Source organism: Capra hircus, chromosome 5 (genome assembly GCF_001704415.2).
Source record: "Capra hircus breed San Clemente chromosome 5, ASM170441v1, whole genome shotgun sequence".
NCBI lineage: Eukaryota > Metazoa > Chordata > Mammalia > Artiodactyla > Bovidae > Capra > Capra hircus.
The window spans coordinates 102,964,100-102,977,157 of NC_030812.1; the positions used below are offsets into that span (position 1 = coordinate 102,964,100).

At 58.2% G+C, this 13,058-nt stretch overlaps 1 protein-coding gene across 2 annotated transcripts in view; it reads right to left on the minus strand.

Annotated features, from left to right (window-relative positions):
• PLEKHG6 (pleckstrin homology and RhoGEF domain containing G6) overlaps positions 1-9,742 on the minus strand; it is a 17,754-nt gene extending 8,012 nt beyond the window's left edge. The window contains exons 1-13 of one of the 2 annotated variants that reach the window (XM_018048603.1): positions 9,606-9,742; positions 8,095-8,300; positions 6,781-6,936; positions 5,330-5,494; positions 4,750-4,845; positions 4,462-4,512; positions 4,057-4,206; positions 3,091-3,201; positions 2,842-2,991; positions 2,509-2,646; positions 2,168-2,287; positions 764-896; positions 540-655 (exon numbers count right to left, since the gene is read on the minus strand). In XM_018048603.1, coding sequence (XP_017904092.1) covers positions 540-655; positions 764-896; positions 2,168-2,287; positions 2,509-2,646; positions 2,842-2,991; positions 3,091-3,201; positions 4,057-4,206; positions 4,462-4,512; positions 4,750-4,845; positions 5,330-5,494; positions 6,781-6,936; positions 8,095-8,232 — 1,524 coding nt within the window. In that variant the 5' untranslated portion in view covers positions 8,233-8,300; positions 9,606-9,742. Of the gene's footprint in view, positions 1-539; positions 656-763; positions 897-2,167; positions 2,288-2,508; positions 2,647-2,841; positions 2,992-3,090; positions 3,202-4,056; positions 4,207-4,461; positions 4,513-4,749; positions 4,862-5,329; positions 5,495-6,780; positions 6,937-8,094; positions 8,301-9,605 lie in introns of those variants that run through there. The other variant, XM_018048604.1, reaches the window with a different exon arrangement.

Below are 13,058 nucleotides of genomic sequence, written 5' to 3' on the forward strand. Positions count from 1 at the left end.
GTCTAGATAGGCTGTAGCGTGTATTCCGTGAGGGCAGAAATGTCATTTTATACTTTTCTGATTCCCCAGCCCCTTGCCTTTCATACGCAGCAGGTGCCCTGTCTGCTGACTAGAAGCCCAAGTTCAGCAGTTAATTGTTTCACAGCCTCGAAACCTTCAGGGAAGTGTGTCTTGGCTGGCCCAGAGATGGGCACCCAAGCTGGCCAAAAGCTTTTTTCTAGGCTCTTTTTTCTTTTATACTTTTCTTTTTTCGGCCGTGTCCCATGGCTTGTGGGATTTTAGTTCCCAGACCAGGGACTGAACCCATGCTCTTGGCAGTGAAAGCGCAGAGTCCTATCCATCGGACCACCAGGAAACTCCTTCTTCTGTGCTCTTAAGGATGGTCAAGGCTGTGTCTTCCTCTGAGAGCACACCAGAGGGGCAGAAGTTCTGTTCTGAAGCTGAGTGCTTCTCCCCTAGCTTCTCTCTCCTCTCCTTGATCCTCCCCTCTTGTGTCGAGCTCCAGGGCCCTCCCCAGCCCCACGCCCAGCATCACATACCTGGGCCTGCTGGGTCTTCTCCAGCCACCGGGCCCGGTCGGCAGTGCTGGGACAGTGCACGGTGAGGGCACTGGAGACACACTGGAATTCAGTGAGGTAGATGAGCAGGAAGCTGCCTGGGGGCGGGAAAAGGTCTGCTTCCAGGGCTGGACCTTATCTGATCCCCATCCCACCTCTGCTTCTGTGGCCGATGGGAAGGGAGACAGACTAGAGGAGAGGCTTACTGGGATCACGGAGTGGCCGGCACACAAGCTTCTCCAGCATGAGGGGCGGGCGGATAACCTTGGCTTTGTCCGCCTTGCGAGGGGGCTTGGTCACCAGGAGCACATCGGAGAACAGGAACAGGTATACATCCAGCTAAGGGCGTGCAAGGAGAGAGACAGGGGTCAGCTGGAGCAGGGGCGGAGAGAGAGGGGTCAGGCATGGGTGTGCGGGCAACACAGAGCAGCAGGAACTGAGAGCTGGGAGCCCCTCCTTGTGGGCACGTCTCTTTACAGGAGAGAAAGTGGCTGACTTGGGTCACAGCAACCAGCAGAGCAAGGCCAGAACCATCTCCTCTTCCCAACACACACAGAGACACATGGACACACTCACAGAGATAGACACACACACAGAGAAACATATGGACACACACACAAAGACACACACACACATAGAATACAGACATAGACACACACAGACACACAGAGAGAGACATATGGACACACACAGACATAGACACATGCAAAGATACACACAGAGACACACGGACACACACACATAGACACACACACATAGAATACAGACATAGACACACACAGAGACACAGAGAGAGACATATGGACACAGATATAGACACACACAGAGACAACGGACACACACAGATATAGACACACATATAGACACACAGACACACACAGAGACATATGGACACGCAAACACACACACATACACATACACACACAGACACACACAGACACAAATACACAGACACGGAGACACACACAAAGACACACACAGACACAGAGACACATAGACACACACACAGACATAGACACACACAGACACACAGAGAGAGACATATGGACACACAGAGACATAGACACACACACAGATACACACAGAGACAACGGACACACACACACAGACATAGACACACATATAGACACACAGACACACACAGAGACATATGGACACGCAGACACACACATACACAGACACACACATACACAGACACAAATACACAAACACACAGACACACACAAAGACACACACAGATGCAGAGACACATAGACACACAAAGACACACAGAGAGAGACATATGGATACACACAGACATAAACACACACACAGACACACACACAAAGATACACACAGAGATACACATGGAATGGACACACATACAGACACAGACACACATACACAGAACACAGACATAGACACACACAGACACACAGAGAGACACATGGACACACTAGGACACACAGACACTCAGACATGGATATACACACACACACTCAGACACGGACACACACACACACACACACACACAGAGCCCCCTCCTCCCATTTCCAGCCTCTGATCCAGCCTGGCTCCAGGGCCTCTCCTTTCTTCCTCTTCCCTTCCCTCCCATCCTCCCCGCTCCTCACCTTCCCTTCACGTCCCTCCTTCACACGCGCGGGCCCCTCGAGCAGCAGCTGCCTGGTGTGCTCCGGAGCGACCTCCAGCATGGGGGCCATCAGGTCCAGGGTGGAGAATTGTCGCAGGTTCTGAGGGTGCAGAGAGCAGAGAGGGCATGGAAACCCCGCCCCTTGGAGGAGTGCCTCGGGTTCACCCCGCTAAGCCCGCCCCCACCCCCAGCACCGCCCCCCCCGCCCCCCCCACCTCAAGGAACGATGGCTACACACAGAGCCCTTGGCACCTCTGCCCCTCTCCCTCCCGGCCTGGGGGCCTTACTTTCAAGAAGCCCGCTTCCCTCTGTCTCTCTCACCTTCTCCACCTCCTCGCTGGAGGGCTCCAGCACCTCGTAGGGCCCGATGCGCCGGGCTGCAGCCACCAAGCTCTCCTGCTCTTCGCCCTGGCGCACCTGCTTGTTGATGTGTCGCAGGAATGACTCCATCGCTGTGATCTGGGGGAGCAGGAGCGGAAGGATGCGGAGGAAGACGGCTCAGCTCCTCGCCGGTTCATCCCACCCACTGAGGACATCAGCGCCACACGGGCACATACGCACGAGGAAGACCTCAAGGGTTCCCGGAGCTGCGCCCCCACACACCAGCCCCCGACAGCCCCCTCCTCCCACAGGGGTCAGTCCTGACGGTCCTACCATGGCGGTCAGGGCCTCCTGGGCCTGGGGCTTGGGGGTCCTCTTGAGCACAGCCTGGAGCAGCAGCGGGTACTTGGTGATGCGCTGGTGGGGCTTGATGAGCAGGTCTCCCAGCATCTGCCTCCCTGAGCGCTTGTGCTTCTCACACCACTGCCAGGGAAGGGGGGCAGGGGTGAGGGACTGTAGGCTACCTTCCTGCCTTGGACCAAGGTCCACCGCTTCCCCCTTCCCCAGCGACTCCTCTCCCACCTGCACGAAGATGTGGAAGAGAGGGTTGTGGTCCTGCTGCTCCCGGGCGTAGGCCATGGTCTGCCTCACTCGCAGGCAGTATAGGACGTACGGCTGGAAGCGCTGGCTGCACTGGAGGGACAAGTGTGGGGACGGGGAGCAGGCAGGGGAAGGTGGGATGAGATACCGGCTCCAGCCCCACACAACACGCAGAGCAGCCTGGCCTAGACCCTTCCTCCAGTGCCTGCCAATCCAGACTCTCCTCCACTTCCAGCCCCTCTCCCTGGACTCCAGGGAGGGGTTGAGGTCCTGAGTGGTTGACCCGCTGCCACCCTTTGAGCTCCATCCTCAGCCCCTGCCATGCCCCGCTGCTCTGGATTTCACCCACCATCAATAATTTAGCAGACGCAGACGGTTGTCAGGGCGCTGTAGATCCCATTTCAGCCCAGCTGTGGAGTGGCGACCTGAGGCTTGCCCAGAGTCCTGCCCTGGAGAAGGGGCCCACGGAAGGCCCCCAGGAGACTGTGCCCCACCTCTCTACCCCAACCCAACCGTGCAAGGCCATGCTTCCCTGGCTGGGGAATTGGGCGGAGGTTGGATCCCCAGCCTCTTGCTTGCCAGTGCCCTGTGGTCTTTCATATCCCCTCCCGCCAGGTTCCCAAGGGACAAGTCACTAAGGCCCCCATCTTGTTTCCTGATGCTTGTCCCTGAATCTCTGTCCCAGACATCAGATTTCATGATGTGTGTAGCCCTTCCCTGAGACAGTTGCCTCTGGGATGTTCAGAAGCCCAAAGAGCCCTGGAAACAGAGGTCATACTGGTGAAATGAAGGCAGGAGATGAACTGGTATTTGGCGGTAAGGGCAGTGTCTTTGGACTCGCTTGAATCACAGCAGGATTCTGGCGGCAAGGTCTTGGCCTGTGGACAGGACCCCTCGGGGCCCTCCCAGTTCCACCCCATCTGGAAGCGGCCCTTGTCCCCTCCTCACCGTCAGGAAACCGTCCTGCAGGCTGACCGGGTCCAGAGGCTGGCCTGAGGCTCGTGTCTCCTCTAGGGTGGGCCCCAGCACCTCTTCCCAGAAGCTCCGGTGGGCTCGAATCAGGCTGGGGACGTTTCCAAACAGGGTCTCAGCTGACACCTGGGGGAGGGGGTGGTACTCAGCCGTGTGTCTGGGCAGGTGACCCGCGGGCTGCACGGGCCACGGACAGGCAGGCCAGCTGAGCCTGGGTTGGGGGGCTGGAGCAAGAAGCGGAGTGGAGAGGGTGGAAGGTGGTGTCCTAGTAGATGGGGCAGCGGCATTCAGTTCTCTGTGACCTTGCCCCCCCTCCCAGACCCTGGGCTCAGTCCACCCACACCAATCTGTCCCCCCGCCCCACACCGAGTGCCCACTCACTTCCGTCAGCAGACCCACGCGCTGCAAGTTCAGCAAACCCGCAGCTAGGAGCTGGATGCAGGAAGAGAGAGGGTCTTAATGCCTGGTCTCCTCCTCTCGGACCCCAGCCTCACCCTTCACAGCATTCCCACCCCCATCTTCAGTACCGCAAACCTCTCTCCCAAGACCCTGGGCAGGGGGCTCTCGGTATCCTGCCCCTCCCTCTCCAACAACCCTGCCTTGTTCTGGTCTGGGTGATGGGGGATGATGCCAGGGCTGGGGCCGCTGGCTGGGTGGGGGCTGGCTCACATCCGTCATGATCTTGAGCTTCCGCACGTAGATAAGCTCCGTAGTCAGTAGCTCCCACAGGGCCTCCTGCTGGTGGCAGAGCTCCCGGCTCATCTCCTGGGTGGGGATGGGGCTGGTGAACGATGACAAGACCAGCTGCTGCCATCTGCTAAATGCTACCGGATCTGCATCCTAGACAGCCTTTAACCTTCTCTGTCTTCCAGTGTGGAGTGGGTGTTTGTCATCCTCATGTCATGAGGCGACAGAGGCACAGAGAGGCTTGTTGTCTTGTCCAAGGTCTCACTAGTACGTGGCGGGGCCTCACTAGTACGAGGCTGGGCCTCGCTAGTACCCGGCAGGGCCTCGCAGGTACCCGACGGGGCCTTGCTAGTATCCAGTGGGGCCTCACTAGTACCCAGTGGGGTCTCACTAGTGCCTGGCGCGGCCTCACTAATACGTGGTCGGGCCTGGATCTGAAGCTTCAGTGACATGGCTCCAAGTGCTCTCCCCGCGGACTTCACTTCCCATGGCCTTTCCCTCCTCCGGGTCAGAGGTGAGGGGGGTGTGTTGTGTGTCTCGAACCCCACGCGGACAGGCTCACCTTGTGCCCAGGCACCAGCTCCTTCCAGGACTTCTCGATGGCCACGCTGTTCTCGCTGCCCTCCCCGATCTCCCAGCGCTGCCGGTCCTCCCGCGGCAGGCGGGGCATCCCAAACATGCTGAAGGTATGCAGCCTCACCTGCAGCTCGTGGGCCTTGGTGACTTCCTGGGGGCACCAAGCGGGGATTCGTCCTGGCACCCGGACCACCCGGCCAATGAAGGGCTGCGTGCGTGCATGCATGCGTGTATGTGAGAGAGCTCATCTTTAGGAGGGTTGATAAGGAGTCTGGGGCCCTTGAGGAGAAAGGAGTCTAGAGCCCTCGAGAAGGAGAAAGGGGTCTGGGGGTCTCAAGGAGAAAAGGACAAACTTTTTACATTGTTTTGTCTTAGTCAACATAACAGTGTATCTTGCTTGAGGGCATGTTTCCCCTTAACAAGAACCTTCTGACTAATCTTGATATCTTAAGACATGTTGCGGGAGTGAGTCTGGTGAAAGTGAAAGTGAAGTTGCTCAGCCGTGTCCGACTCTTTGCGACCCCATGGACTATAGCCTACCAGGCTCCTCTGTCCATGGGATTTTCCGGGCAAGAATACTGGAGTGGGTTGCCATTTCCTTCTCCAGGAGATCTTCCCAACCCAGGGATTGAAGCCAGGTCTCCCGCATTGTAGGCAGATGCTTTACCGTCTGAACCACCAGGGAAGTCCATCAGTTCTAACCTTGTTAATTTAAGATGTATGTTGTGGGAGTAGACCTGGTAAAACTCTATAGGGCCCTGATAAGACTAGGGAGGGGACACTCTCCATCCCCCTTCTGATGTCTGTGTCAGAAGCTTTCTCTGTCCCCTTTCACTTTAATAAAACTCTGCTACACAAAAGCTCTTGAGTGATCAAGCCTGGTCCCTGGTCCTGAAACTAAATCTTCAGAGATCATGAATCTGACATCGTTCACTGTAAGTTATCACATGCGTGTGTGTGTGTGTGTGTGTGTGTGTGTGTGTGTGTGTGTGTGTGAATGGGAGGTGGCAAGCAGCCCTGAGCATGAGTGGGGACACGCAGACCTGGCAGGGGCGAGGAGGATCAACCCTGGCTGGGATTACAGGGGTCAGCACAAGGCTGGAACCTGTATGGAGAGGTGCCTTGTCTTCAGGGAGGTCCCTGACTCCGGGCTCCCTAGTCAGAAAGACAGCTTCCAGGTCTCTCCTGAGTCAGACCCCTTCAGAGGGACCTTCAGGAGGGGGCCCGAAGGCGGCTTAGGGAACCAGCGGTCCCAGGAATATTTGGACACCTGCCCGTAAAGCGGACATTCTTATGAGACAGCCTGGCTGGGAGATGCTCCCTTGAGAGGATCTCTAGACAGAGCTGCACTTGGCTTCTTGGAGGGGCTCTGGTGTTCTCAGCTCTGATCTCAGCTCAGGCTGGGAGCTCAGTGATGTGAAGAGAGGGACCTCTCACCTTGAGTTTGGGGGAGTGAGGTGTCCCGACCCCAAAGGGACTCCCGTGTGTCTTCTCGGGCTCTGGTTCTCGAAGCCTCAGGGGAGACAGGCGTCGGGCCGGGCCAGAACCCGTGGTGAAGGGGACGTAGCCCTGGAGGAGTCGGCGGCTGGGATCCTGGAGGAAGAGCAGGGGTAGCTCTGGGTGTGCCCCCTTCCCGCAGAGGTCCCAGAGAGGCAGAGAGGGGCCCGGCTTAGCTCTGAACAGCGTCCCCTACACCTGCCTGCAAGTTGGGCTGGTTCACCGTTCCCCTAAAACCAGTTTACTGTGAGCCGCTCCGGCCCTGAGTCACAGTGGCCGCTGCCAGGAAGGCTGCCTAGATGGGCAGGAGCCAGTCGGGCAGGGCAGAGGGGCTGGGGGTACAAGCAGCCTCGTGCAGAGCAGGCGCAGAGGCACGTACGTGACTGGGCTCTGCGTGTGCCCCGGTGTCCCCAGCTCCCGTGTGCTCCCTACACTCTGGCCATGTATGTGCACAGGGCCCGGTGCACACGCACTCTGCAACCCACGCACGTGGGGGTGAGGGCACATGTGTGCCCTCCCATCCTGTTGGGAGTGGCTGCCCTTCTGTGGAAGAAGTTGAGGCTTGGGCTAGCAGTCCCTCCTGGGCAGGCCTGGTCACATTCCTTGACCTGCCTGTGGCCTCACCCCATAGACTTCCTAGTCTCCCTTCCCGCCCTCAGTGGTGTCCCATGGCCAAACCCTCTTCCAGTCAGACGAGGGATATCCCCAGCTGGAAACAGAATTGACCTCAAGGTGGAGGGAGGCTGAGGGAAAGGCCTCTGGGCCTCCACGCCCCTTTCCTTGGTCAGCGCTGGAGGCCAGCCAGGGGGGTGGAGCCAGGCAGGCCCCCACACCCCTCCCCACCTGTAGAGTAGGGACACCTTGAACCTTTGCTCTTTCTCCAGGCCTGACTCAGAGGAAGGCAGGTCTCAAGGAGCCGCTCACAAGCTCTTCCCTAGTAAAGGCGGGAGTCTGGGAGGCACCGAATCCTGGGTTTGGTGACCTCCCACCCCTAGCTCCATGCCTCCAACAGCACCGAGGGCCTGGCCCCTCCTGGCTCTCTGCCTCACCTGCTCCTTCTGTCTGGGGTGAATGTGGAGTCCCGTGACCCTGGCCCCACACAACCGTCCTCTCCCTCACAATCCAGGAGAGAAGGCGGGGGTGTGGGCTTGGAAGAGTGCCACCAAGGCCTGGCAAGGGGACAGAGACTTGAAAGCCCGGGTGTCCTCCCGCCTGCCCCTCCCAGATCACCTTTGGGGCACGGCCCGGACTCACCAGCAAAAGACCTCCTCGGGGAGAGACATTGCCTGGAGGACTCGCGACCGAGGCCCGATACCTGCCTCCATAGGTCTCAATGCGGGAGGCCACCAGCCCTTGGAGGGGACTCTTATTGGGAGGACCCAAGGCCTGCATCCCTTCTTTCCTGGGTCACCTGCAAAGGCTCATCACTCCACTGTGCAGGGAAAAGGGACCCCCTGAGGCTGCAGAGAGAATATAAGGATCAAAGGGTCAGCCTTGGTTAGTGGAGGGTGCTAGGCTGGAGACAGAGGTGGAGGGGAGGGGAAGAAGAAGAAGGGAAGGGGAGAGCCCAGTTTGCTTGTTGGGAGAGTACAGTGGCCTCATCAAGGACTTGGTGGGGTTGGGTACACCCCCACATGCTGGGCAGAAAGCCCCTTGGAACCATATCCCCTCATTCACATGTGCACACTTGGGATACCAGTTCCTGCACTGGCTTCAAAGGATGCTGACATCCTAAAGAGTAGGAGCAAGGGTCACAGGTCCCTGCTTCCTGGGTGCCCCCAGGTGAGGGGAATGCCCCTAGCAACACCCTTCCTTCTCCAATACACAGGAGTGGGGGTGTGGGTGGGAAGTTGTCGGGGTGGGGGAGGTGGGCAGGGGTGGTGAAGACATCCCGATCTGCCACCTGTTTTTGCACAGCCCACAAGCTAAGAATGGCTGTTTTACATGTTTAATTAGTTGGAAAAATCAAAAGAAGAATAAATTTAAAAAGTAAATAAAATCATGAAGAAGAAGAATAGTTAACAACACAGGAAGATTATATTCAACTCAAATTTCCATGTCCCTAAGAAAACACTATGGGATCAAAGACACGTTCCCTGCTTGGCCAGTTGTGACTTCCTCCCTGCTAGCTATGACAGCGACTGCAGCAGCTTCAAAGTCTGAAATATTTGCTCTCTGGCAACCCATTCCAGTATCCTTGCCTGGAGAATTCCATGGATAGAGGAACCTGGCAGGCTACATACAGTCCATGGGGTCGCAAAGAGTGGGACACGACGGAGTAACACACACACACCCCCTAAAGGAACGCCCCACCCCTTACCTAGACCCTGAGGCCATGGGCAGGTCTTAGACCTCTGGCCTTGGAGATGAGCAGAGAGGGAGCGGGCTCTGTCTAGTTTCGCCAGCCTCTGGAGCTCCTCGGTGAGGCTGGGAGACACGCGGGGGGGCTCCCTCCCCTCCCCCTAAAGCTCCGTAGAGGCCTCCCTGCTCTCTGGGTGGGCGGGGCTTGGAGAGGAGAGACCGCCTAAGCAAGTGCTGGTGTGCCTCCAGGTGGGCCCCGGAACCCCGCTCCGCCTCCCCTTACCTTTCCTCTGATTTGTGAGCAGGGGAGAGCAGCGTTCCTTGCCTCCCAATAACCCCTCCCTCCTTGGGCTCCGAGTCCCTCTCCCCGCAGCCTCGGGTCCTTTCTGAGCTTTGACCCGCTTCCCTTCCTCTGGGCCCCGCGCCCCCCGCCTCCCGTCCCGCCCCGCCCTCCCGCCCCTCACCTGTGCCCGCAGGTGTCCCGGCGCCCGCTGCCCGCGCCGCCAGCCCCGCGGTCTCCGACGACGACTCCCCGGGCGATGCGCGCCCCGCGGCCGGGCCGGGTCTGGGACCGAGCGGCCCGCAGGACCCGGGCTGCGCGGAGCCGGGCCGAGAGTGCGGGGGCGGGGCGGGGGCGGGGCGGCGGGCTGGCTCCTCCCTCTCCCGCGGGCAGCCGACCCGCCGCGCAGCGGGCGCCCTCGGTCCCTGGGCACCGGGCGGCTCTGCCTCGCTCCGCAGGGCTCCCTCCTCTCTTCCCCTCGTCCCTGAAGTCGCCACCCGCCCCCCAGTCCGGCCTGTCACCCTCGCGCGCTGCCCTCCGGGTCGGGGGTGGTAACGACCGAGTGACCCGCTGCAGGTGCCCACCTCGCTTTCCGCGTCGGTGAGTGGCCGGCTAGCCCCGTTCCCCGGCCTCGGCCTCGGGCTCGTCTTCCTCCTTTAACCAGGCAGGAGAGCAGGACCGGCAGCAGAAGGGGCCTCGCGGATCAGGGACCCCCGGGGCACTGCCCCCTTCTGGAAGCGAAGTCCAAAGTGTGACCCTTATCTCTGCTTGTCGGCTCCAGCCATCTGGTGGAAGGTTGGACTTCACCTTTGCTCCGGGGATGGCGCCTGATGCCAGGCTGAGGCTGGCCCAACTCTTCTTCCACTAACCAAGTCTGGGGGTGGGCGGACCCCACTCTTAACTGGCAAACAGCCACACTCCTGCCTTCAGGAGGGCGTCTGAGCACCTGCAGCCACTAATAAAACAGACACTGTTCAAGGAGGGCACACTTCACATTCCCAAGTCAGGACACATAGTCTGACAGAAACACTGGATATCAAGAATCAGGAGTGTCCATAGACGTGCGGTCACTGTCATCTCACACTCGGGGAGCCGAAGACCCGAGGGTGGAAGGGAGAGGAGGGCAGGTCTGAATGCAGTGGCTCCAGCCCTTCACCGTGTCCTGTGGTCTTCCTCCTGTGAGTCAGCTGTGCAGTGATATATGGACACTTTCTCTGCTTTCAAAAGCTCGCTCTCTCATTGTATCGGTGGCATACTGAACCCAGCAGTGATCTCAGGTGTTCCAGTCCTTGCTGACTGTGACGGCTCTGTTTGATGTGGAAGAGGGATCTTTATCCTTTGATACTTTCTAATTTCGTCCACCTTCCTCCTATTTGCCCTCCAAGTATTCTCTTGTTCTGAGCTTGCTGTGATGTGATTGCTCTTGTAGTTCAGAAGAGCTGTTGGTACCTCTAGCTGTATACATCCTTACCTCCTGCTTCCTGCTTTCCAGTTGATTAGGATCAGTTTTAGGGAGAGCAGTAGGATGGGGCAGGAACTGGGATGGAGAGAAGCCGTTTTCCCATTCGTGTGTGTGTGCATGTGAAAGATGGAGAGAGAGACCCAGAGATAACAAGACTAGCCATGAGGGAAAGACAGCCAGTAAACAGGAGGTGGTGATTACTGTCAGTATAAAATGACACCCCAGACACTGCTGGTGCCAAGGATGCCCTCCCAGGTCTCCAGGAAGGAAGTGGAGGGAGTAAGAATGGAATTGAAATTGAGAGACCAGAGGCAAGCCCGGACTTACAGGCTCTGGGGAGAGCTGGCTGGACTAGCCCAGTGGACATGAGGGTGTTAACCCTTTCACTTCCCTCTAGGCTGAGATCCAATCTCCACCAGCCACTGCCCCAGGGCCTGTCCTCCGCCCCTCTGGGAGGCAAGGTTCCCAGGGAAAGCTGGAGTCTAGAAGCTGGAGGAGTGGCCGGCAGGAGTGTGTGGGCTGGGAGGTGGGACTCCTGAGTTGTGTTTATTCTGCTCTGGCCTCCTTAGATGGTTCTTCTCACAGTCTCCCTGTCCTTTGGTGCTGTGGAGAAAAGACCCCTGCCTGTGATAGGCTGAGAGGGGAACACGACTCAGGGGGCTGAGTGTGGCCTAAAGACTTGAGAGATTGGCGGGTTGGCCTCTACTGAGTGGAGCTGGGGTGGGGGTGGGGACACCTGGAAAGTGTCTTTCTTCCTGGCAGACCCCTGCCTTCCCTCAGACTCCTCCCTCTTTTTTTTTGGCTGTACCACACAGCTTTCAGCATCTCAGTTCCCCGACCAGGGATTGAAGCTGCACCCTCAGCAGTGAAAGCGCAGAGTCCTAACTGCTGGACCACCAGAGAAGTCCCCCGGCTTGAGTCCCATTTCTCCTCTGAGCCTCGGTTTCTGCCCCAGTGCAGATGACCCCATCAAGTCCCCAGCTGGACCCCGCAGCTAACGAGGTGTCATCTATCCAGGAGCGGAGCTCTGAGGACCAAAAGGGTCTGTCCAGTACAGCATGAGAGTAACTTCTGGGGCTGGCGTAGGGAACCCCAAGTCCCTCCTGCCTTTCCTCAGAGGTGGGAAGGTCAGGGAGATTGCCCTGATCCCTGAACTCTGCCCAGCCCGCACCTCTCAGGGCGGGGTGGGGGCCACCTGGGTTAATGAGGTGCTGGCAGGCGCTGGCAGCCAGGCAGCTGATCGGAGGTGTGTCCTTCTCTAGGCAGAGTTGGGAAGGGTGAGGTTGGGTGGGGGAGCTGAGGGTTCCAGCTGGGAGGCACCAAGTCACGTGAGACAGATAAAACCAGGAGGCCAGGCCAAGGGACACAGCTGATGGCGCCTTAGATGGGAACTGGTGCCCTCCCTCCCTAGGCCACTTACTGGCAGTGTTCTCTGTGCCAAGGTGCGAGGGGTATATAGAATACGCATTCCTAGTATGAGTTTCCATATTGAACAGTGCAGGCTTCCCTGTACTACCCTATAGTTCAGCTGGTAAAGAATCTGCCTGCAATGCAGGAGATCCTGGTTCGATTCCTGGGTTGGGAAGATCCCCTGGAGAAGGGCATGGCAACCCACTCCAGTATTCTTGCCTGGAGAATCTCATGGACAGAGGAGCCTGGAGGACTACAGTCCATGGGATTGCAAAGAGTCGGACATGACTTAGCGACTGAACCACCACCACCCGCTCCAGTGTTCTTGGGCTTTCCCTAGTGGCTCAGGCAGTAAGAATCTGCCTGCCACGCAGGCGACCTGGGTCCAATCCCTGGGTTGGGGTGATCCCCTGGAGAAGGGCATGGCAACCCACCCCAGTATTCTGGCCTGGAGAATCCCCATGGACAGAGGAGCCTGGCAGGCTACAGTCCATGGGGTCGCAAAGAGTTGGACATGCCTGAGCGACTAAGCACAGCACAGCAGCATTCCTATTAGGGAGATAGCCCCTGACTTTCAGGAGATTACAAAAGAACGGGGAGCCACACAGACTAGTGGGGAACATTGGTATGTAAGTTACATGTAAGGAATGAACCAAGAGCTGTGGGAGGGACTAATAACTACATAGGGCAGCCAGGGAAGGCTTTGTAGAGGAGGCGAATGTTGTGCTGGGGCTTTGAAGATAACTAGGAGTTTGCTAGGTAGAG